This window comes from Mustela nigripes, chromosome 4, assembly GCF_022355385.1.
Source record: "Mustela nigripes isolate SB6536 chromosome 4, MUSNIG.SB6536, whole genome shotgun sequence".
NCBI lineage: Eukaryota > Metazoa > Chordata > Mammalia > Carnivora > Mustelidae > Mustela > Mustela nigripes.
In genome coordinates, this window is record NC_081560.1 from 22,232,131 (window position 1) to 22,257,347 (window position 25,217).

The following is a 25,217-nucleotide window of genomic DNA, read 5'->3' on the forward strand; positions in this document are numbered from 1 at the left end:
AGTAAAAACCAAATTTTAAGGCTTTAAGAACAGATGCTAAGGCCAAGGCAGGAGGATCCGAGTGCAGCCGGGGGTATGACCCTGGCCGAGAGAAGTCTAGGTGCAATGCCACACTTATGTGGTCCTGCTGCATCTTTCTGCCTCTAGGCTTTAACCTTCATAGCCTAAATGAGGGGTGATGGCTAACGTCCCTTCCAGCTTTAAAATTCTCTCCCACTGGGGAGGCCAAGGACTGTATGGGACTTAGGCCCAACTGAGGACTTCACCAACTACTTTGCCAGGTTTGGGTTGGCCTCCCTGCCCAGAGCTTCTTGGGTTTTAACATCAACTGATCTCTCTGTAGCGTTTGAGCCCTGTGGTTTTTACCAACAACATAATGTAACTACTAGTTGCCCAAGAATGTGTTAGGCCCAGCATCTTCACTGCCCTTCACCCTTGGCAGGCTCTCATGGGCCAGATTTTTCTTAATATCAACATTTTTTTTCACATCTAATTATTTAATAATGTTAACACTGGCTTTTTGCAGAAAATTTTTGAGTAATGAGAATATGGGAATGGATGTTTCGGGTTCCTTGAGTTTTCTGACTAAGGAACTGCTGGAAACTAAGGTCACTCATTGGGTGAGAGGTTTTGAGAGCTGTAGTTCCATCTGGGCGCCTTCGACTGTGTGTGCATGCGTGAGGAAAAGGGCCAGCTGCCGGAGGAAGCTCCGCGGTGTTGGGCCTGCAGGAGCACCATGGCACCGTGAGAAGACCTTGATGGCTGAGGGCTGCTTGTGGGCTAAGCTCGGGACTCACCTGGAGGTTTCTTAAAAGACCAGAATCCAGATGTGCCGCTTGTTTTCTGACACCTGCCCTGACACTTGAATGGCTGGCACGAAGACCAGAACTTCTAGAGACAGACATAGCCGAGTCTGACCCCAGGGACCCGTTTGCTAGTTCCACATTTACCTTGTGAAGTTGCCAAGTTTCAGTTTCCACACCTATGAAACGGAATCCAACCCCCGTACAGGGTTGTGGAGAGGATGAGAAATCAAGGCGTACAGCATTCTGCATGATGTCCTGTGCCGAGCGGCTGTTCAGTTACTGTTAGTTCTAACGCTAGTTTCTTTTCTTTTTTAAGATTTTATTTATTTATTTTCCAGAGAGAGAGAGAGAGAGAGAGAGATCACAAGTAGGCAGAGAGGCAGGTAGAGACAGAGGAGGGGAAACAGGCTCCCTGCTGAGCAGAGAGCCTGATGCGGGGCTCAATCCCAGGAGCCTGGGATCGTAACACTGAGCACCCAGGTGCCCCACTAAAGCTAGTTTCTTAAAGGTAGACACATTCAGAAGAAATCTGAGTTGAAACCAATTAATTGCGGTCGAACAAACAGTTTTAATTACAAGAGCCTTAGATTTGGGGGGATTGCTTCTAGCCTTTTCTCCCAAATATTAAATAAGCTACTTTAAACTTAACCTCTTTGTGCCTGTTTGCCCATCTGTGAAGTGGGGACAGTAACAGTACTTTGCAAAGATTAAGTGGATCTATAGGTAATTCTCTAGAACAGAACATGGAGCATTGTAAGGGCTGTATGAGTTTTAACTATTATGATGAGTACCACACAAACACTCTTAATTGCAGACAAGTCATAGTTTTCAACAAGAGCCAGGAAAGCCTCAAGACAGGGCTGGAGATATGGTCTTGGGATGCAGGCTTGTCCTTGCCTCCCAAGGTCGCCCTGGGTTAAGTCCCGGGTTCTCAGGGGAGCCTGGTTCTCCCTCTGCTGATGGATATTATCCCTGTTCTTTTCCCCTCCCTGCCAGACCTTTGTAGAAATACACTCCCAAGACACCAGTAGTCCACAAATGTTTGCTAACAGCCTAGCTGTTTTCAGGAAAGAGAACCTCAAATTCAGAATGAGTTGGGGACTCACTCAGGGGCCCAGCAGCCTTGGGAATGAAATGGCAGGTGGGAATACCTACCCTGTCCAGCTGTTCCAGAGATCTTAAGTCATCTCTCTCCCTCTGTGCTGCCTCTGCCATCCTGAGGGGATCTTCTCGGAGAGCTGCCGACCTGGAGCAAACAGTAGAGGCTAGGTGGGAGTTTGCCAGTGGGCATCCTTGCCTCTGACATCTGGGCGTGAGCAATGCTGACGTCACAGGCTGGCTTGGGCTCATGACCTGACCCAGAGCCTACTGAGGTGGGGATGAGAGGGGATGTGGGCTCTTCTCCCCACCCCACGCAGCCTCCGTCTGACTAATTAAGCTTTAGTTTTGGTGCTGACACTAAAGGGACCCACCACGGCTGGGTACCAAGCCAGCCACACTCGGAGTGGAGGCTTCCGGTGCATTACGCATTACAGAGGAGGCCCTTTTCCATGTGCCAAGTGGCTGCAGATGAGCCTGGCTTGGGTCCGAGTGAGGTCCAGGGTGCACGAGCAGCCCTGATCTTCCCTGCCCTTCTGCTTCTCCTCACTGCTCTGAGTTCAGACAACTCCAGTGGTCACCAGCATCGCCAGTAACTTCTCAGCTGCAGACTTAGAGCCAAGAATGCCTAGCCCAGTCTCGATTTCTGTGAGCCCTGGCTCTTTTTCTGCAGCCTGGATGATAAATGACTTAAGGCAGAGGGCCCTGAAGGAGACAAAAGATGACAGAACTCGTTCTGCTACCGCACTCCGTCCAGATGGCACCCGCCACCGGGGCTGCAGCACCTCTGTTCAGACAAACGTTTCCTCCCATCTTGTTGCCCACGGGCACCTGTCGGGCTGTATTCGTCTGACACAGGGCAGGCTATCACCAGGTTAAACAAAACGGACCCATGGGCCAGATCTGGTCGACAGGTGTTTGTTTGCCTGCAGAGTATGTAAAGGATTTTTTGATCTGTTGTTGAAATCAGGAGACTGGACCCCTCATCCTCTCTGGAAAATTATGAAGATGGGCCTCTAGGGCCCATATTGCTCCCACTTGGTGGCAATCTGCTGGCAGCAGGAGAGGCTGCTCCTTTTGGGCGGATTCTCTCCACTCCACCCGCTCCCACGCCTCCCCCTTCTCCCACCCGAGCCACTTACCCTTCACTTAGTGATTTTACCTCCCGGGTCCCTGAAGCAGCTGCCAGCGGGGACTCAGGCAGTAAGGGAAACAAAGGTCTCCGTGAGCCCCACCAAGGAAAGTTCTCCACACATGCCTGGGGACAAGGCCGCCGCTGGGTCTTGCCAGGCCGACAGAATACACTGGGGAGGTACCGCTGGAGAGAGGCTGGCCCCGTAAGGAGGTCCATTGGCTCCAGCTGTCCCTGGGTAGCCAACAGCAGGGACGTTGGGTTGCTTGGGCTGCGACTGATCCTCTTTCTGTCCACCCTCTAGTGAAGATAGGCAACAGTGTGTCATTTGTTCAAGAACGGGGAGAAGTAGTGCTAGCTTTATGGAGCCACTGACGTCATGAAGGAAAACACCTTGGTCTTCTCCATTGAACTATCTCACTCACCATCACCAGGAAACCAACCCAGGTCTCCAGTGACAAAGAAAGGGCTGGAGGGCATCGTTCCAGGCTGAGGTACAGAGTGGGCACGGACACAGATGTGCACTGGTGGGGGTGGTTTACAAGGGGCCTACAACCGGGGGTGTGGCAGGAGGTATACCCTGGAAAGAAGGCACTTATTGCATTAAAGAAGTGAGCCAAGGACTGAGAACGCTAGGAGACAATTAATAGTGTGAAGCTTCTGCTTCGAGAAGGATAATCCACTGCGAGAGCGAACACCACTTTCGTGGAGGGAGCCCCGAAGGACAGGCGCCATCGCCCAAGCTGAGTTTTAATGTGGAATGCAATGAACCCTTAAAGAAAGAACTCCAGAGCAGAGTGGTCAAACCACTGTTAGAACTTTTCGAACTAGACTGCAGCCCCCAACTGGCTCTGCACCCCCAGGACAGCCTTTTATAAAACAAATTCAGTGGCACTGCTCCAGAGGTGGGCACTGGCCACAGGGCTCCACCACATCACAGGCACCATTCAAAGACCACCTCGGTTGAGTACGAGCACCTTTCAAAAGCAGAACAAGCCACCCCACAGGAGTTCCAAGGGGCCAAGTACTCCTACAGAGATGAACAGTTCCACTTCCTGTTGCCACATTTTAAACTATTTATTGAATGAGGCAGTAATAGACAGAATGGAAAACAACACAAAATCCATGCTCTGCTACTTGGGTTTTGCTTTTCTTCTTCTTCTTCTTCTTCTTGGCAATTTCTCAAACTATTAGGAGGTTATTTCACCACAAAGGAACACGGACTTTAAAGCCCTGAACAGCTTCACAATGACGATAAAAAATAATAATTAAAAAAATAACAAGTTGTAGAACTAGGACTGTTCATATGTAAATTTCCCTTCCCTCCCCCTATTACGTACAGAAAAAAACATACAAAGAACATTAGATAGTTTTATATAAAACAAGCAAATACAAGAATCTGAAACTTTTCTCAAAGGCTGAGCAAGATGTGAAGGATCTTTTAATGTCGCATTAAAAAAAACACATTAAATACACTATCACACGTGGGGGCCCGGGAGGAGGGGAAGAGTTGTCCCTGTACTCAAGGAGCAGAGATTTGGCCTGTCGAGAAGTCAGGTGAATTTAGCCACTGGAGACTCAGGACTTGCAGCTGAGAAATCACAGAATTTAACAGTTACTGAGAACACCCAGACCGGTCAACACCTTCGAGGAGGCAGCTGCGGGGACCTGGCCCAGCGGGCCGCACCTGGGAAAACTGCAGCGTCCCTTCTGAGACAGGACCTGCTTCAGGGCTGCTGGAAACACCCAGGTCCCTTTCTCTTCCAAGGCCCCACGGGATGAAGAGCAACCTTCCTCAACGTGGGGGCTCCTGTCACCTCCGGTCTCCTCTGTTAAGCTACAGAAAGTTACTGGAAAGGAAAAAAATTGCTCCTGTTGGTGTGCCCTGGTTTTTGAAGATTTTTCTCTCCCTCCTTCCTTTCCCCTTCCAACCCCTCCCCTCCCCCTCGCACTCTCTCCCCTCCAAGCACACGCCCACAAGCACACTTCACGCGCACGGGCTCCTCAAACCCTTAATACTTCTGTTACCTTCAGTTCATATACATGACCAATTCAGGACTGACCTTAAAACCAAAGCAACATTTTAATAGTCATGAGATCAAGAAGGCTTCCTGGGAAGGGGAGGAGATGCGAGGCTGGAGAAATCCCTCCTGTCCCTGCCTGGAGCTTTAAGGACATTCACCTGCCTGTGGCAAGGTCAGCACCTGGGCCAGCCCAAGGAGCATCTCAGCTGCCAGGCCACGAGGCCCTTGGACCTTGCAAACACAATTTCTGGACCCCACCCCATTCTGGAACCTCCTTCCTCAGGTGAGTCCAGCAGGGAGAGTTCTGGGTGGCCACTGGGAGGCAGCTTTGGTGAAGGGCATGGTCACCTCCGCCTGAGTTTGTCAGTAGCTCAACGCATGACCCTGGTATGAACAAAAACCGGGTGACTGTGTCTGGCCACGTACCCTACACCCACTAAACTGGGTGAATTATTTTTTTTCCACAGCTCACCTTGATTTCATACAGATAATTCCATGCGGGTTTCATATACATATATATATATGTATATATATACATATACATACATACATACATACATACATATATATACTTTATATATATGTAAATGTGTATATCCATATGTACACATATACATATATTCACACTCACACATACACACACGTAAGTATACACACATGTTTCTGCAGAAAGAAGTCCTGCCACAATTTGGCTTTTTCGGGATGGTGAAATTGACAACACAGTATCTTATTCCACCAATCCCAGAAATCAAGAGTGGTGCTTTAAAAAATGCAATTCCAAAACCCACTGCCTTTCTTCCTTTTTAAAAAAAAGGTTAACAAAACTTTTCTTCCGAAGTCGAGAGACTTAATTCCACTTGATTGCACCTCTGCAAACGTGTAAAAAATTTTGAAGTAGACTAGAAAACGATGCCACGGTATGGCTGCATGTCACTGTTCCAACGTCACCACCTCCACAGCCTGGCCGTCCATGGTGACTGTGCTGTCCGATATCCGGGTGGTAACAGGGGCCATGGCCACCTGCACCGGCCCATTGCCCTGGGCGAGGCTGGTTACCACAGTCTGGTACATGCTCACGGGGATCTGGACCAGTCCTGGGGAGACAAAGGGGAGATGGTTGGTGGGGATCGGGCTCAGCTTCCCAGATGCTGCCTGGACAGGGCAACCAGCCCCAGCCCTTCAGGGTACCGCTGGTCAGCCTCGTGTAATCGCCCACCACTGTCCAAGCACAAATATATCCCTCCTCTTACCCACTGTCATTCTTAAAATGGACTGTCAGGAAAGAAAATGCGAAGAAACTGTGGAAATGGGACCCAGAGCAGGGCCTCCCCAACTTGCCGGGAGATGAGCCTGCCTGCCTCTCATTTTAGGAAGCAAGGCTGGTCACGTGTGAACCCTCCTCCCCAGCCCAGCCCTCCCGACCGCCTCCTTCCACTGGGAAAGGCTGCCATTAATTTTCTTTGATGTTCTGCTACGGACTTCTTCAGTCTTCTGCCTGCCTATGCTCAAGTTTCTCTCAGCTTGAAAAAACACCTCCCTCAATCCGTCCTGTTTTCTTGGCCACTGCCTCTCCCTTTAGTGTTTGCTTATTAAAAAAAGGGGGGACTCCTGGGTGGCTGGGTCAGTTAAGCGTCCGACTCCTGATTTCGGCTCGGGTTGTGATCTCAGTCAGGGTCACAAGACTGAGCCCCACGTCGGGTGTGAATTGTTCACCCTGGACATGGAGCCTGCTTAAGATTCTCTCTCTTCCTCTCCCTCTGCCCTCCCACCACTCTCAAAAAAAAAAAAAAAAAAAAAAAAGAAGCCTAGGGCATTGTTTTCTTGATGTTAGATTCACAGACCAGTAAAATTTAAAAATACATTTTGGGGTCAACTTAAAAAGACCCAACTGTTTCCTAATACCACTATTATTTCACATAGAAAGGATGGTTTCACACAATCGGAGGAAGAAGCACATAATCTCAGAAAAGGGCAGTCCTTCCTAAGAAAGAAAAGTTGATAGTTCTATATGACATACTAAAGAAAAAATAGGATTTGCATTAAATGAGGCAGAATAAATGCCTATTATCAAGCTCCTCTTCCTCTTAAAACTGAAACTGCAATTTAGTGGGAAGAAGGATATAAATGAGGGATGTCAACAGGTTTTTGGAAGATGTAAAGTGGTTCTGACTTATCAGAGAAATGGAAGTAGCAAGTCCTGCGCCCATGGAGGGCGCTGGATATAGGCCTCACTACGCAGAAACTGACGAGGCTGGAAACAGGAATTGGTTAAGCGTGTGTATTCAACTGTACTGCACCAATCCCAACACCCAGAAACCCTGCCCTTCGTTGACAGGACATCTGAAGTTCATCCACTGTTCCGGGAAGCTGACCTGGAGAGCCTGGAAAAGACCCCAGTGATACCTGTTGGGTGGGGAAACGGGGGGGGGGGGGGGGGGGGGGAAGACACTGAAAACTCCAGCCTGCTGTGCCAGTGCTTACCCCGAGGCCTACAGATGGCCCAGCTGTGGCCTGCACTCCCTGACACAAGGTTGCAGACAATGGTGGGGGTGGGAGAAGAAAATGAAAGCCCCAGAACCCTGATATCCTCAGAGAAGAGATCTGTATCATAAAAATGGGATGCTTTTCTTAAAACGGAGTATGAGAAAAACTTTAAAGTAAAAAAATCTAATGATGAAATACAATCCAATGAAAGCAGAAGATAAAGTCATGGAAATTTCTCAGAGAGTAGGATTCAAAGATGGAAAGGAAAGAAAAGTATGAGACGGAAGAGGTCCAACCACTGATAAAACAGAATTCCAGAGACAGTAAACACAAAACCAAAAAAACTCCAAAGGTAGGGAATTATCAGACACATTGTTAGATGCCCAGGAGACAAGATGACAAAAGATCAAGACACTAACACACATCTTTGCAAAATTTCAGAACACTGGGGATAAAGCAAAGATCCTGAAAGAGTCCCGAAAGAAAACAAAAAAAAAAGGCCCTGTACAAAGAACTGGGAGTTGGAATATTGTGGGGCTTCTCAAAAGCAAGCCTGGAAGCTGGGAGCAGTTTCCTTCAAGAAGGCATCAAAGCAGACGCCTTTAAGTGTCTGAGAAGTTGCTTTCTGGCCAGCTCTGTTCCCAAGCCCATGAAATGACACCCCTCCCAACTGAGTGTGACAGCAGAAGAAAGGCATCTTCAGACCTGGATGGGGTGGGAAAACTGGCCACCCGCACACGCTTTCTCAGGGAGCGCTGAAGGGTGAGCTCCACAGCAAGAGGGAAAACCATGAAAGAGGCAGCGTGGGAATGAAGGAGCCCGAGAGCCCACGGGAAGAGCAGTGGGGCGGGCTGAGGGCCCCGGACCGGAATTCTGCAGTGGGTCCGAGAGCGCAGAGAGGGGACACTGGCACAACCACGCCGGGACAAGTACTGAGAGGGGTTTTCCAGAAGCGGGCAGAAGCAGTGTCTATGATCTAAAACACAGAAGGGAAAAAGCAAATAGTAACAGTGATAATATACTTGGCTTAGCAGTGGACAATTTTTTTTTAATTAAATTTACTTATTTTCAGCATAACAGTATTCATTATTTTTTCACCACACCCAGTGCTCCATGCAATCAATACCCACCACCTGGTACCCCAACCTCCCACCCCCCCAGCAGTGGACAGTTTTTAATGTAAGTTATAATAATATAAACATACAAGTGGGTTATCAAGAAACTGCAATAATGTCACCACTCAAGAAATAACGATTTAAGACTTTTAGAGCAGTAAAGATACACACCAGAAAGAGCAAGCAGAAAGTGTTGCCTCTAGGGTATAATCTTTTTTTTTTTTTAAAGGCCCTTTAGTCCTCTTTGACATTTAAAGCCATATATCACTTTGTGGAAAATAAAATCTAATTTTAAAAAGATGTTTTATCGGAATATTTTCTAATGCAAACAAACAAGAACCAAAGAAGAAAATGCTCTTTTACAAAAAAAGAGCATTACAAAAAAGCAGGTTCTGTTGTCCCTTGTGTTGGAGGCTAGCACCACCCCTGCCCCGGGCAATATGGACAGCAGCCTTCCCTGGGTGCTGGGTGTTCAGGGAACACGGGCACAGGTGTTCATCCACTGGCAGGGCCAGCAAACCCATGTGGCTAGGCCTTCCTGTTTGACAGAGGGCTACTTCAGGGCCAAGCGTGGCTCTGGTTCACGTTGCTTCCCATAGCGTGAGGTACAAGATGCGCCGGAAGGACAGCAGGCCAAGGGAGTCTCTTCCTGGCCTCAACACTGTGAGCCCGGGCCCTGGTCCCCAGCCTATAAACCCCAGGCAAGGCCTCAGTGTGAGTGAGGATTACACGGCCCTGTCCACTGCCCCAGCGTATTCACGGTCACCTTTGCTTTCGTCCTCTCTTCTGGTCACCAGAGGCAAGTCAAAACTCATGAAGCCACGCAGAAGGCCCCCTGCAGAGCCCGGACACCTGTGTCCTCCTGCAAAGAAGCCACACGCTGGCAAACGGCAACTAAACTAGAAGCAAAGCTCCCAACTTGGGGAACAAGCTGTACCCCTGATAAACACAGGGACCGCTGTGAGCAAGGAGACCTCCTCAAGGTGAACCACCATCCTGCGCTAGGGGGCTGCAGGGGAGGGTGTGGGTAGAGACTTAAAGAATTGTCTAGTTTCATCTCTGGTTAAGGTATGTTCTCGTTTCCTATGATGCGGAGTCACATCCAACACTGTTGTTACAAGTTTTGATATCATGGAAGATTTGCTGCAGGATAAAATGGAGAAAGGGGCAAATGCAGAAATATCTATTGGCTGCCACTGCTGTAACCAGAACAATCTTCTGAACAAACTGATCCTGTTGCCTTCTTTTACAAGTCTTCAGTGGCCCATGGGGTATCAGGTCCAAATCTCCTTGCAGGATTTAAACCCTCATGTCAGCCACTGTCGTTCAGGTCGGTCTAGTGACTGCAAATCGCCACCTGCTTTACACTCCAATCAGGTGAAGGACCTGGCCGAGTCCCCGTGACCTGTGCATGACCACGACTTCTGCCTGGAATGATGGGCCGGGACTCATTCCTTGAATGGGCTCCTAGTCATCCTTCTGCAGTCACAGTCAGTGGCAGTCCCTCCTTCCTTGGCCCAAGTCTCTCTTCTCTGGGGGTCCAGAGCACTCTGCACTGGCCTCCATGGAGGCAGTGGTCGTGGCCACCAACACCGTTTGCCTGTTTTGTCCTCGGGAGGACTGTCAAGTCCTTGAGGGATGGAGTCTCCACCTTTGAGTCCTCAGCAATCAGCAGGGGCTCGATAAATGGTTTCTGCACTCATGGATGAAACCTGCCTTCTGAGCTGTCCCTCCTAGAGATAGAGTGATTGAGGTGGCCCAGTCTTAGGGTGACAGGACAGTTTCAGAGTGGGAACTCCCAGTCCAGAGAACGGTCGAGTAAAAAGGACTACACTCAGGACTTATCCAAAGAAAAACACTTTTTTTTTTTTTTTAAGATTTTTTATTTATTTGACAGACAGAGATCACAAGTAGGCAGAGAGGCAGGCAGAGAGGGAGAGAGGAGGAAGCAGGCTTGCCACCAGGCAGAGAGCTCGATGCGGGGCTAGATCCCAGGACTCTGGGATCATGACCTGAGCCGAAGGCAGAAGCTTTAACCCACTGAGCCACCCAGGCGCCCCCAAAGAAAACCATTTTTAAAGATTTCATCTTCTGGGGGTGCCTGGGTAGCTGAGTTGGTTAAGCCTCTGCTCAGGTCATTATCCCAGGGTCCTGGGATAGAGCCCCACGACAGGCTCCCTGCTCAGCGGGGGGCTGCTTCTCCCTCTGCCTGCAGCTCCACCTGTTTGTGCTCTGTCTCTCTCTGTCAAATAAATAAATAAAATCTTAAAAAAAAAAAAAAAGATTTCATCTTCTGTATTTCACCTCAGGATCAGGGATGGAATAAATCTGGCCTCTACGACCGGGTGATGAAGTGACTGCCTACACAAAGCTGTCCCGAGAGTGAAGGCTGACAGCAACTGCATCTCTGAAAAGCTTTACGGAGGGCAAAATTCCATATACCAGGTCATTTCATAACCCCAAATGCCTCGAAATCCTAATGCCATTGTTTTCTACACGTGATTTCAGTCTATTTCCACCTAAAATCAGCACATTACCATCCTACTATGGAGATTTTAGAATTTCGGAATCTCTCTCTCCCCCTCTCTCACACAGCCATTTTGGCATGGGATTAGATTAAATCGTCTCAGCAGCTCTGACCCAGTGGCCTTCCCTTCCGTGGAGGGGCTGGGGGAGGGGCGGGTGGCCAGCAAGCCGGTGCACTAAGTCTGCGGCTGCCCTTGGAGGAGAGATGATTAAACGCTGAGGTACAGTAATCAGGCTGGGATTGTCCCTGCATCTGCTCAGCCCGGCCCTGATTAGCCCCAATCTAGAAGGCGTATGTTAATCTCAGTTTGTATTCTGGGTCATTTCGATTGATTAAGCAACAGGAAGCTCTTCACATTCTTAAAGAGAATGTGACGTTCTTTTTTGTTTTTCCGAGAGACCCTGTACAGACAGTCCTAGCAGTAAGTCTCTTGGCTTTGTGCAGCACTTTTCAAAGCCCTCTTAGACCCACTGCCTCTCATCCGGTTTTTGCTCAGACCCTAGAGAGCAGGCAGGGCAGGTGGTCCTCCCTGTCACAAATGATAGGCAATCTGGCAGAACCATGGACTTATCCTAAAGGCACATAGTAGAAAGTCCTGAAGATTTAAAATACCCCAGTCTCTAGGACTCCCGTATTTCAAAGCCATTAAGAAACCTTAGCATTCATTCAGTTTAGTAAATCCCTTTCTTTTTCTTTAAACTCAAAAGTAAACAGATAAAAAGTATATATATATATATATATATATATATATATATATATCGAACACGGAGCAAGAGAGACTGCTGAGTGGTCTTTGCCCCAAGATGACTGAATTGTGGCAAAGCCACGCATCCAGGCTCTCGATCGGGGAGTCTTTCCACGCACCCAACCGCCCTGACCGGGGAACAACAGGCCAGCCGGAACCTGGAAAGTGGAGGACTACCCTCTTTGGGCTCATTGCTGCCTCTCCCCTCAGGCCTCCAGGCAAGGTTTACGGAACTGGCCAAAATGGGAAGAGGCCAAAGGTGCCTCGGGAGCCACAGGTCCCAGCACAAGGACTTCCTTGTCCGACAGCAGTCAGACAAAAATCCCTGGAGGAACTGCTGGCTCTGGGACCCCATTTCCCTGTAAAAGAGGAGACCCGACCCTGCTCATTCCTCTCCTGCCTGGGTATCACATACTCAAAACACAAGGTCAAACACACTCCTCCCAGTGTTCCCCCAGGGCAGAAAGCAACAATTACATCCCTCCAATTGCTTAGGCCGAAAACTTTGCAGTCATCTTTGGCTTCACAAGCCAAGTATCAGCAAATCCTGTCAACTTCCCCTTCACATATAAACCTGGAATTCAGCCACTTGTTTCTGCTGCCTCCCTGCGCAGAATCCTATCATCTCTTGTCAGGGCTGCGTTTAAAAAAATTATTTTATTTTTTTTATTTTAGTGAGAGAAAGAGAGAGGGGCACGTGTGTAGGGGACAGAAGGGCAGAGGGAGAGAAGATTAAGCAGACCCCATGCCCAGCACAGAGCCTGACGTGGGGCTCGACCCCACAACCCTGAGATCATGACCTGAGGTGAAATCACGAGTCAGATGCTCAACCGACTGAACCACTCAGGTGCCCCGCCAGGACTATGTTTTATCTCCCTTAGTAATCTCCCAGCCTCAGCCCTTGTCCCACTGTTGCCAGAGGGATCTTCTCAAACCTCCACATGACACGATGGGTATCAGGACAGCCTTGGAGGAGGCTGGCTCTGATACAGCTCACACGCTTCCTAGCCAGCACCCTTCAAAGGCCTCCATTCAAGTCAGATGACCTTCTCGGGGAGGAGAGGCAGGGAGTCTGACCTTGGAGGCGGCCAGCCTTCTAAGAGTGCTCCAAGGAGACCCCCATACAAGGTCCGTTCTTTGAGGGACCTGCTCATCTCACCAGGGCCATCATTTCACACAAAGTGATTGTCTGTGTCTTACATTTCCCCCTTTCAGGAGAATCTCGATTTTAACAGAGACTTCATTTTGAAAAATAGGTAACACACAGAGGGCATAGTAAAAAAGGTACGAAGAGGGTAGAGAGTTGAAAACAGTCAGTCTCCCTCGCAGAGGTAACCACTGTGGCCAGTTTCTTGGCTGGCCTGTAGTTCAGCTGAGACTGTGCATTTGGAAATGTGTGTATGTGTGTCTGTGTATCTTGAACAATGCATTGTTCAAATGGGGAAGAGACACAGACACACATACACTCTTCTGCCCCTCGCTTTCTCGGGATCTTTACTTACAAGTATGAAGAGAGTGGATTTATTTTATTTTATTTTTTTTTAGTGGCTGCCAAGTATTCCATTTGTATGAAGGTGCCTTATGTTTTTTTCATGTCAGCTGGGCCATGTGCTGCCGTTGTAACAAGGTCTGAGGGATGCACATGGCACCCAACAGCGTGAGCCCCTCACCATCACGCTTATGAACTACAGAAAGATCTGGAGGTGCTTGATTTTGATTAACCAGCACTTGAACGACTCACACCTTGGCTTTCCGATCTTTTTGCTGTTGTGCCAAATGTACTGCATTTCTCAAAATGCAAGGATGAATACCAAAGAGGTGAATTCTTAAGAGGAGATTTTAAAACTTTAAAATTTCCAAGGTGCAGTAATGGGGGGACTCCAAACTGGTCTGCTCAGCCCAATTCCTTTCAAGATTCAAAATAATCTACCTCTAGTGGTGGGAATTAAGATTAAGGCATGACGGGGAATATACTTTTGGACAGATATTTGTTTTTAAGCCCCTTAAATCATATTACATGGGTGGCAGATAAGGCCATCACCTCATAAGCCTGGTCCTGTCTTCTAATATAAGTGACCATGTGCTCATGTTAAGGGGCTTGGCTTTGTCTTCTGCAGAACAGGAGGCCATGAGGTTTATAGTGGTCTGTCTCTGATGGCGGCACTAGGGGAGGCTTTGTGGTAGACCATGGGCGCCAATGAGAGTAACTCTAAAGGTCAGGGTCACAGCCTAGCACACTCTGAATTTATCATTCATGAGCTGATCTACTCTATTTCTGAACTCTCCCAAGGTAATGAGTTTCATCGCTTACCTACTGTATAATGGAACACACATACATGTGGATGTGTGGATGTGCATATATGCGATTTATTTACTTAGGGGAATTCATGTACTTTCCTCAAGACTAACTCTTTTAGGGGCACCTAGGTGGCTCAGTCATTAAGCATCTGCCTTCGGCTCAGGTCATGATCCCAGAGTCCTGGGATAGAGCCCCATATTGAGCTCCTTGCTTGGAGGGAAGCCTGCTTCTCCCTTTCCCACTCCCCCTGCTTGTGTTCCCACTCTCACTGTCTCTCTCTATCAAATAAATAAATAAAATCTTAAAAAAAAAAAAAAGATTAACTCTTTTAGCACTCTGTGATTTGATGAATACATCTGTATATCAGAGTTAGCTAAATCTTGAAATATCGTTTGGCAATGGCCATGCCATCCCACCAAAAAAACCCCAACTTTTGATGGCTGTCTACTACGGAAAAAGTAAAGTCCAAATAGCTACTGGTCTGAAGGATTACAGCAGCCTTTCCCACACTCTCTATCCTCTCTTCATTACAACTGTGCCTGTCTCCTTAGTGTACCTTCACTGCCGCATGCCGGTCTCTGGACGACCCCTCTGCCTAGCAGCATGCCCTCCCAACGTGAGTCCCGTCCTTCCAACAACGTCCACATCAACCGTCATTTCCTGGAGTCACCCTGGATAGAACAGCCCACCAGGTTTTTTTCCTTCCTGGGATTTTACTCCCTCCACCATTTGGCACCAGCTGTGTGCTAACCCGTTTCCAAGTAGTTAGGGCTGTTCTATGTATAATCCGCTTGCTTAGATTCTGGAAGGACTATGTCTTTAAATACTGAACAGCTTGAACATAGTAGATGCTTAATAATTAAGTAGGACTATAGATCGTGTTCCTCGTCATTTTCAGAAACTTGGTCACATTCCTATCAGCCTTGGCCTCCACAGACTTGGGACTTTTCACTCTGCTCCCTGGGGCACTGGGATTTTCACAAGACTCTCAAGGCAGCAGAGCCGAACACTGTAAGGTAGTTCAGGCGCATTGTGTGTGAGGGTAAAATAGGCTGTTTCATTTCCATGAAAGGCTTGCCAGTCAGAGACCACACGTGACTCTTGGCTCTGCTACTGAACGGCTTGTGAACCTCGCTTTCCTCAAATGTAGAACGGTGGCTGCTAATCTCACAGGGCTGTAGGGGGCTAGACGCGCTGACTTAGGCGCAGTGTGGCACCGTGCCTGGCACACAGTAGGTGTACCATAAATGTCAGCTCCTTTTCAAAGATGACTTTGAATAAGAGGTTTGATGAAGACTAGTGGAGTCCCAGGCGTCTGACTGAAGCTCTCACGAAAGAGAAATGAAAGCAGCGACAGCACAGATCTTCTTTCTGCAGCGATCTGTTCCTGCCAGGAAGCACATCATTCGCCAAAGGCCTTCAAAGATGTAAAGATTAGAGATAAAAGCCCAGGGCAGATGGACTGGTGGCAAGCTTCCTGTCTGAAATGCAGCGACAGGCAGAACTGGCACTGCGGCTGCACAAGGCCATCTATGGACTAGCCGCCAACTCACTGTGCGGGTAAATAAATAATCCAGGCACAACCACTGATCAATGGTTGGAATGTTACATATGCGGTCAGGGGCAGGAGGATATGATGTCATCACTCTGATAAATTTCTCAGCCCCTCCAGATAATACCAACATAGACGCAAGCGTCGCAGAGCACAGAGTTACCGGCCCAGCCACGGTCACCCAGAACCAGACTGCCCTGCCCCCACCCCCCACCCCGCGACAAGATAGAGCAGAACAGGAAGAATGGGCCTTTCATTTGCCCTCACAGTCTGGGAAACCTTTGGGAATTGTTGTTTGCTGAAACCGAATCTTTCAGCCCAAAGGCCTTCCAAGTTGGTCATGGAAATATCTTGAGCTGGGGGGAAAATATTGATGGTTGTGAGAGAAAAAGAGCTAAACAAAGAAATTTATCAAATAAGTACAACATTTGGTGAGAGAGAATTTTTTAAAAAGATATATTGACTTATTTTAGAGAGGGAGACAGTGTGTGCTCTGGGGAGGACCCAGGGAGAGGGAGTCCCAAGCAGACTCCTCACCTGAGCTTGGAGCCCGACATGGGGCTCAATCCCATGACCCTGAGACCACAACCAAGAATCTGATGCCCAACCGAATGCATCACCCAGGTGCCTGAAGAGAAAGAATTCTTAAACCCAAAGTAAAAATTTACAGTATAACGCCTTCTGTAGTTAATGGATGTGAAAGCTAGCTACGGGTATCAGCAAAAATGCTAGCTTAAATGGGGAACCAGAAGACCGTACCTGGAAAGGATAGGAATTAATAAGTAAGAAATAAAGCCATGAATTATATTACCTAAGTAAGGTCTGCAGTTTTTAAAGGGCCATCAAGCATTATCTTCAGGTTTTCAAGGGGTGATAGGCAGGAGTCCTTTAAAGACAGAAGTCCTTTGAAGTCTTATTTGCAGGCTTGAAAAAGAATTTACACCAGTGGCTGCTGTCTAAGGCAAGCCACTATTATATGAAGAAAAATAGGCATTGGGTATGTGCTGGTATAGACATGGGAGAACGTGCCAGGAAATCGGGACAGAAGCTAGCTGAGTAGGTGAGTGGCAGATAAAGAGGTCGAGAATAACATATGAGGACCAGGTAGATGGAAGAGGACAGTCACGGGGCAAAAAGGGGAAGGTGATGGAAAGAATGAATGTCAGTATCAAATGAAAAGGTGATCCAGGGAACCTTCCTGATAGTAAGACAAGGAGGAAACAGAGAAAAAGCATTTCTCTCCCAGTCTTTCTGTTTCTGTTATTTTAGCTGCTTCTGGGACATTTAATCTTTCTTTTCCGTGTTTTCTAAGTTCATGGCTTTTGGGTGCATTTGAGGGATTTATGGATTAAAATATGTATTACACCTGGTGTACTGAGTATTCTCGTGAAGCTGATAGCAGCCTTACAGGTACCTTGGTGTAAGAGGCACTTCTTGGCATACAAGTTTTTCTCCCTTCTGGCTGACAATGTCACCCCTCGCTTGGAAAAAAACCACTTTCTGTGATAACTTTCATGGCAGAAATTCTTTCCTTTGCCTGATTTTTCAGACCACCAGGAAATTCCTCTTGCCCTCATCCCATAAGCTAAATGTTAAAAATAAATTAACTTTTGGGGCGCCTGGGTGGCTCAGTGGGTTAAGCCGCTGCCTTCGGCTCAGGTCATGATCTCAGGGTCCTGGGATCGAGTCCCACATCGGGCTCTCTGCTCAGCAGGGAGCCTGCTTCCTTCTCTCTCTCTCTGCCTGCCTCTCAGTGTACTTGTAATTTCTTTCTGTCAAATAAATAAATAAATAAATAAATTAACTTTTACTTTATTAGTAAGTATATTTCAAAACATTTTGGAGGTACAATTTTACAGTTTCCTTTTGAAACTCCTGGAGTGTTCAGGAACACTAATGAAGTCAGGGTTTTGTACTTTTGAACCACTGTGGGGTACTAACCTGCAGGCTGAGCTCCCAACGTAGGGCAGAACAAGCTGACTTCGTTCGAGATGTGCTGATCTGCCCAGTAGGGCTTTAAACTGAAAACGGCAGGGGAGGAAAGTGTTCAACTAAAGTTTGTGGAACATTTGTATGCTCAGGAGGACATCTGACCTGACTATATGGAGAAGGACAGGAGATGCCTAGTAAAACCCAGAAGAAATCCCTGGGAAGAACTGGGACACTCAAGGTCCCTAGAGTCTGTGCACTAGTGGACAGGGTATGAGCAATATGTAAAGTGTCGATTTTTTTTTTTTTTTTTTTTTTTTTTTTTTTTTAGGATTTTAAGTAATCTCTACACCCAGTATGGGGCTTGAAATAACCCAGAGATCGAGTCACATGCTCCACTGACTGAGCCAGCCAGGTGTCCCAAAGGTGTTGATAATTTTAAGCAGAAAGAAGAAGAGGGTGGGGAGATGGAAGAATTGGGTGATGGGCATTAAGGAGGGCACCTGATATAATGAGCACTGTTTTTTTTTTTTTTTTTTAAAGATTTTATTTATTTATTTGACAGAGAGAGATGACAAGCAGGCAGAGGCAGGCAGAGAGAGAGGAGGAAGCAGGCTCCCTGCTGAGCAGAGAGCCTGATGCGGGGCTCAATCCCAGGACCCTGAGATCATGACCTGAGCTGAAGGCAGAGGCTTAACCCACTGAGCCACCCAGGCGCCCCCCCCTTTTTTTTAAAGCACTGGATGTTCTATACAACTGACGAATCAATGAACTCTACCTCTATGTTAGTTAACTGAATTTAAATTTAATTTAACTTAAAAAATTTAAAAAAAAAAAATAGAAAGCAGAGCCAAGAGGATAGAAACCTCAGGGGAAAGTCAGCATGCTGAGTTTGCCAAAATCTGGTGTAGAAATGAATGTAAGAGCCAATCAGGAGTTACCCAGAGTTAGGAATGGAGATTTATTTATTTTTCTGTTGTTATTTTCAGTTTTATTTTAATTAGGGAAAATTTCAAATAGGCACAAAAGGAGAGAATCTAGCCTCTCTCTCAAGGAACCCTCCTCTTGCCACCCTCACTTCTTTTAACTGAATAGGGATAGATTGAGCCAGAAAAGCTTCCAAAGATGGTCTACTATTTTCAACCCCTCACATTTAGCACAATCTGTAGAGTACCACTTAGAAAACAAACACACACTAAAAAACTCTAAGAGCACATAAAGAGCAGAATTACTTGGCTTTTAGCAGTGAGACACCTAATGACAGCAAAGTGGAAAGTAGAAATAAATAGTTATGGGGTTTGATAGCCATAGAAAGAAATCTATCTCAATAAACTTCATTTTGCTCAACTGTTTATCCTGCCTTTCCTACCTGGACTATATTTAGCATAAACAAATTGATAATGGAGACAAGTTCTTTACAAAAGAATTTCAGCTTCTGCCAGAACGGCAGAAGGAATGACAACACTAGAGGAATCTCCATGTGTTTTCTCTGCACAAAATCAACGGCTAAGAACATTCGGTGGCTGGAGGACGGAGTGGAGAGCGGAGGGCTCTGCCATCCTTGTTGGACGCCGCACCTCTGGAACCCTATTCTGTGGCCGCTACCTTCTTTCTCCAGAGAAGAGCCCCCATGACGTCTGGCCAGCCACAAAGAGTCTGACAACACAGAACTAACTTTCTTTTTCTCTTTTCTTTCTTTCTTTCTTTTTTTTTTTAAGATTTTATTTATTTGTGAGAGAGAGAGAGCACGAGCAGGGCGAGCGGTAGGCAGAGGGAGAACCAGGCTCTTCGCTGAGCAAGGAGTTCGATGTGGGACTCCATCCCAGGACTCCAGCATCATGACCTGAGCCAAAGGCAGATGCCTAACCGACTGAGCCCCCCAGGTGCCCCAACACAAAACTTTCAAGAAGCACAGAGCCAGATGGTCCCCTGGAACGTGGTGCGGAAGGGTGGCCACAGGACACTGCCTCCCTGTATACCCTGGTGCCCAGGGTACACAGCCATCCCGACAACCTCCCATGGAGGGTTTTACAAACCCTTCAGTAACCATGCTAGCAAACAAGGAGGTTGTACAGTCAGCTCTCACTTGAGCCGAAGGGAGGGTCTGCCATTTCTCTGATATCTCCCCTCTAAATTGGAATTTATGATGTGCTTTTCTTGTAGCAGACTTACTTTCCTAATAATGTCTTCCTTAAGCTAATATGAAAACAAACTTATATTCCTTAAGTCCCCAGCAGCTGGGTGGAGGGTGGAGGAGATGGTCCAGGCTTACATTGGACTGTGGAGAGAAACCCTCTAAGGTTCTAAAATGTGTCATGACTAATCTGCATGACAGATTATCTGGATGTGGCAACTGAGAGTTGACTATATTTACATTTATAAAACAGACAACAACTCTGTCTCGTGGGGCTGCTATGAGAATAAGGAGTGTTATATATTTACATGATTTAAGTTCTGGAGAAAAAGAACAAGGTCTAAATTTGAGGTGGTTTTGTTATTTCACATAGGTTTCCTCTCTGGAGTCAGAGCTACCACACAGCGGCTACCAGAGGCAGACAAATGGAGGAAGCAAGATTCAAGATCCTGCTCTTGGTCCTGAGAGTTGCTAAAAATGGAGGGTACCACCAGCTCAGGGGTCCACGCCCGGGTGCTGTCTGCACTCCACTTTGTACACGAAATGAAGAATCTGTGTACACACCCTTGGCCCTTGAGCATTCACATGTCCTCTTGTTAGCTAGAAACCTCTCCAAACAGCAGGGCCGTGAAAGCTTAAGGAGGGAAGACCAGGGAGCAGACCAGCTGAAAGTGGATCTTCCTAAAATTCAAGTCCTTTCTCATGGTTATAATTCATTACTATTATTTTGGGTGTATGTGAGGACGTGAGATTCTTGGAGGAAAACAATTTTTTTAAGGTGGGAAAACAAAGATCACAATCTAAGTAATATGGCTGGAAGGAGTTGTTCCAAAAACATCCAGGCAAATTCCGAATTCCCTTTTTCCCTTCCAACAAAGCTGAAATAAAAACTCCAAGGCTGGCTAAAGCAGTCCAGAAACCATTTCAAAAGACTAATCTCTGACGCCGTGCTAACCAGCAGAACTCACTGTGAAGACGGCCATGTTCTACACGTGCGCTGGTCAGCATGGGGGCTGCAGAGCCCATGAAATGTGGCCGGCAGGACCAAGGAGCTCAATCTTTCCCTCGGCTTTAACTAAACAGCGCGGCTCTCAAACCTTTCCCGAGCTTCCGGTGAGCCACCTCCGCAGGTCAAACATGCCTCAGCCGGGCACATGCCACAGAACACACTAAGAGTTGCCTTTGTTAACTGGAAACTCAATCTGAAACTGGATGCTTTGCCATCGCCTAAAATATGTTTTCCTCACATTTCCCTTATTTATATCATGGGGGTCTTTTCCCCTTTGCGGCTCTACCCCATCAACTCATTTTAACCCCCCACCCCCACCCCAGGACCCCAGGTGAGGAACTCCACCAGCACTGGAGAACAATGCAGCGGCCTCTGCAGTATAGGACTGTGAGCAGGACCGAAAGGCCAGGCCAGGCCAAACCCGCAGAGTGGTCGGCCAGCGGCTTCGGGAGCCGATCTGATAGCACGGCTGGTCTCACTCAGAGTAGTGTCTCGGTTTCCAGATTTAGACCCCATCAGTGATTTTCAGATCCAATTGCCAGCTTTAGAACGGAAAAGATGTGTTTATCAATTTCACTCTGAAAACACCATTTAGCCTCAGAAAATCTCTAAATTGGGGCCTTTCTAATAATGAAGATTTGGTGTGATTATAATGTCACAGGCAATTGTACTGACAAAGCAAAACCAATATGTCTCCTTGCTGGGTCTTTGCTCTCAGTCTGACCAACAGGAGGAGAAAAGAGGCTTTGTCAGGAGCAGATGTGCAGTGGGAGGCCCCGGGAAAGCAGATCTGTTGAATGGAGCAGGTGCCACTTAGACATTCACTTTGCTGACTCCAACCACAACCTCCCCTTCATTTGATATCCTGCTCTTGGCAGGAGGATCGGGAGAGAGCATCATACAAAAAGGAAGCATGTTTATCCTGTTCAGATTACGGCTCTGCTGGGCTGCTGCTGCTGCTGCTGCTGGGTTCTGCACATTTGCTCTTTATTAAGCAAATGGTAGAGCTGGGAAGTGAATCCCTGGATTTACACAGGTAACCTGAGAGCCAGAGGGCCCCAAACCAGACTGGCTGCGACATACAAGCTATCAGAGTTAATAACAGTGCGCTGACATTCCTTCAAAATCCTAATGGAAGCATAAATAAAAAGAGGAAAGTCCACTGTCCCCAAGAACCTTAAAGACTTCACTCTGAAAGAGCTTTTCCTGTCATGATATTCTGGGTTCTTGTGTAAACAGTGATCAATCCCCTTTTCACATGCTCAGTTAAAACCTACTTTTTCATCCACATATTAAATAGAAATGACTCCAATTAAAGCTGACCAGTTATGGCTCTGGATTTGGTATGCCCAAAAAAAAAAAAAAAAAAAAAAAAATTCCCTTTACAGATTATTACCTGCAATGACAGGCACCAAGATTCTGCTGGAATCATCTAAGACCAGAATCTGTCTTTCGAATACAAAGACTCAGAAAGATGTGGGGACCTAAAGGGAAGGAGAATGAGATAAGGACACATGTAACTTGGCCCTCATGACACTGGGGACGGAGAGGAGACTGGTCTGTCCGTCTGCCAAGTGGCTGACACCTTCCTGGGAACCTCTGCCCTGAAGATCTGGTCTGAGTCTTTTGCCCAGAATGTCCCTGGCTCACCCAATTCCCCCAGCCGAGGGGACCGGACACAGTCCGACTCAGGAGTTGTGAAGGTACACCAGCCTGGCTTGACAAGGTGTGCTAATTCCCTCTGGGGCCCTGGGGAGCCAAGTCTGGAGGCACTCAGCTTTTAATATGGAAAGCACCGAAAAGCTACCTCAGAAGGATACGGCCATGGCACAGATGAATACTAAGAATAGAGACCAGTGTGTAGGGGCCTGTCATTTCACTGTAGAGGCTCTTCCTTTCTGTGATCCTTAACTCTTCAAGCAGCAGAGTCTAGATTAGCAATTTTTGGCGTACCGATGATGAATGCCTGAGGCCACCCTCGTTTATAACGGTCTACGGGAGAAGATACACCCCGTCTGGACGAGCAGACTCGGCAAGGAGAACCATCTAACCATCACACTGACACTTTCAAGAGACAGTCCTGGTCCTTCTGGAGGTATCCACCAGTCAGCGTTTTTACTGGAGACAAAGGCACCCAAGAATCCTGATAATGAGAAGCCCCTCCAGCTGTGGGGGCTCTGTCTGATGAGTGACAGGAAAGACCTGGTCGCTGCGGAGAACTGGACCTCAGTTTTGTTTCTCTCGCACGCCTGAGGGACACAGTGTGCTTTACCAGGAACAGAGGCCTTCCGAGGCAGGGATTCTCAGGGACTGGGTCTCACGCTGTTCCCTCTAAATGGAGGCTTCCTGGACCAGATCCTAAGACTGTGACCCAGAGGAGCTAAAAGCCAACCCTCTGAAGATTAGCTTCCTTCCCGTTCAGTCTGTGTTTAACAGCAGCCGCAGCAGTAACAGTAGTGAAGTCACCACATGCTTACTGTTCCAGCCACTAAGGGAGGGGCACTAAATACTCTCTGTGGCCCCTAAAGTTACCGTGATCAACATATTTCCCTGGATGGACCAGAAAGGGGAGTCAGAAAAGCTGCCACTTCCCTCTAAAGCTCTTCTCGAAGGGGTTTGGATTTTAGCCGGGAACTGTGAAGGGTGTCGTGGAGGAGGACAAGCTTCAGTGCTTGGGAAGGGACCCATCTGGGGCAGAGAACTGTAACTGTCAGCCACTCTGGGTATTCTCGAACCGAGAGCACAGTGTACACCTCTCTGTTCCTATTTCAGAAGCAGCCATGTTTTTGTTGTGAAATCCGGAATTTATCCAACAGTCATGGCTTCTTTCAAGCTCGTGACCCACCGGGCTCTGGACATTTGATCCTTTTGGGGGGTCACAATAAATCATTAAAGCGCCTCACCTCAAGATGCCTGTAGCCAAGAGGAGAAATGTGCATATGTAAGGCATCCGGGTGAAACGCGCACGTCCTGGGTAATACATATAAAGAGACGAGGAAGCGGGTCTAGGTGTCTCCACTGGCCCCTGTCTCAGGTCTCCCTGCCCAGGACTCTGCCGTGCACAAAAATAGGCCAGTTCTTCTTGCAACCCTTTTCCCAACTGTTTACTGGTTGTGGATTACTGCTGTCACATGGTAGTGTTTTGTTTTTGTTTTCAGCAAAGCCAGGCTGTGTATGAGCAGCGTTGTCCTTCCCTATGCAGAGGGGGCCCAACTTGCCAGAGGAGCACAGTATATTTGCTACAGCCTTTAGATCGATGCTAGCCAATATAACTTTCTGCAATGATGGAAATGTTCTGTATCTGTGCAGTTGTTACAGTAGCTACTAGCTACACATGGCTATTTACATGAAAAAAAATTTTTTTTTAAGATTTTATTTACTTATTTGAGAGAGAGCACACATGTGTGCAAGAATGAGCGTGGGGGCGGGGTGCAGAGGGAGCGGCACCAGGAGTAGCAGACTCCTCACTGAGCAGGGAGCCAGACTGGGGCTCGATCCTAGGACCCTGGGATCATGACCTGAGCTGAAGGCAGCCACTTAACCAACTGAGACACCCAGATGCCCCATACTTATTTACATTTAAATCTGAATAAATTAGAATAAAAAATACAGTATCTAAAGCCCCACATGGCTGTTGACGGCTTGAACAATGCGGTTGTGACTGGAGAACTAAATTATTATTTTAGTTAATTTTAGTGAACTCACATTTAAATTCAAACACAAATCGTAGCTACTGTATTAGACAGCACTCCTTTAGATCTTGAGTTTTGATGCCATTTATTTATTTGCCTCTGCTAAGATTTATCATGACACGGACTTCTAAGGTGAGTAAAATCAGGCCATAACCACGCCTTAAAACAATCCTGCAAAACAGTGACCCCCACAAAGAACAGTTGAATCAGATGAACAATAAAGACAATGGTTTTTCCTTGTTTTATATCTCTTTGACTTCCTTGGTTGGGTGGGTTGGCAAGAAAGAGTGCAGAGGAGGGAAGGGGCCCACGTCAGCCAGTAGAGGGTACTGGAGAACTGGGTTTGCTTTCCAGTTTCACCATGTAGCTCCTGAGTGACCCTGCTCGAGTCCCAGCTTTAGCTGCCTCCACAAAAATAGGGCTCCCAGCTCTGTTCTAGCCACCTTACTGGGTGCAGATAGAGTAATGCAGAGGGTGCTTGCTTAGTCCCTGGTAAGGGGGTTATGGTGATGGTGGTGGTCGTAGCAGTAAAAACAGAAAAGGAAGGAAAGGAGAAAGAAAAGAAAATGATGAAGGTCCTAAATAATGATGGTCAATGTGTAGAGTCAAAAAGCAAAAAGAGAGTAAAAGTGAAAGTGATTTTCCTGGTGTGACATCTACCAACATGTTTC

The 25,217-nt window shown here is 47.3% G+C and overlaps 1 protein-coding gene and 1 non-coding gene across 10 annotated transcripts in view; both read right to left on the reverse strand.

The window, feature by feature from the left end:
• Nucleotides 1-4,094: 4,094 nt before the first annotated feature.
• The window catches only part of NRF1 (nuclear respiratory factor 1), a 151,396-nt gene continuing 130,273 nt past the window's right edge, over nucleotides 4,095-25,217 (reverse strand). For 5 of the 9 annotated variants that reach the window (XM_059396412.1, XM_059396417.1, XM_059396411.1 and 2 more), the window contains one exon: nucleotides 4,095-6,154. In XM_059396412.1, the coding sequence (XP_059252395.1) occupies nucleotides 5,991-6,154 (164 nt within the window). In that variant the 3' untranslated portion in view covers nucleotides 4,095-5,990. Of the gene's footprint in view, nucleotides 6,155-9,369; nucleotides 9,522-22,250; nucleotides 22,339-25,217 lie in introns of those variants that run through there. The other 4 variants (XM_059396416.1, XR_009403752.1, XM_059396415.1 and 1 more) reach the window with 4 other exon arrangements.
• LOC132017094 (small nucleolar RNA U13) lies at nucleotides 13,525-13,628 on the reverse strand. Its single transcript, XR_009404167.1, has one exon. It is a non-coding gene; the product is annotated as a small nucleolar RNA U13 (small nucleolar RNA).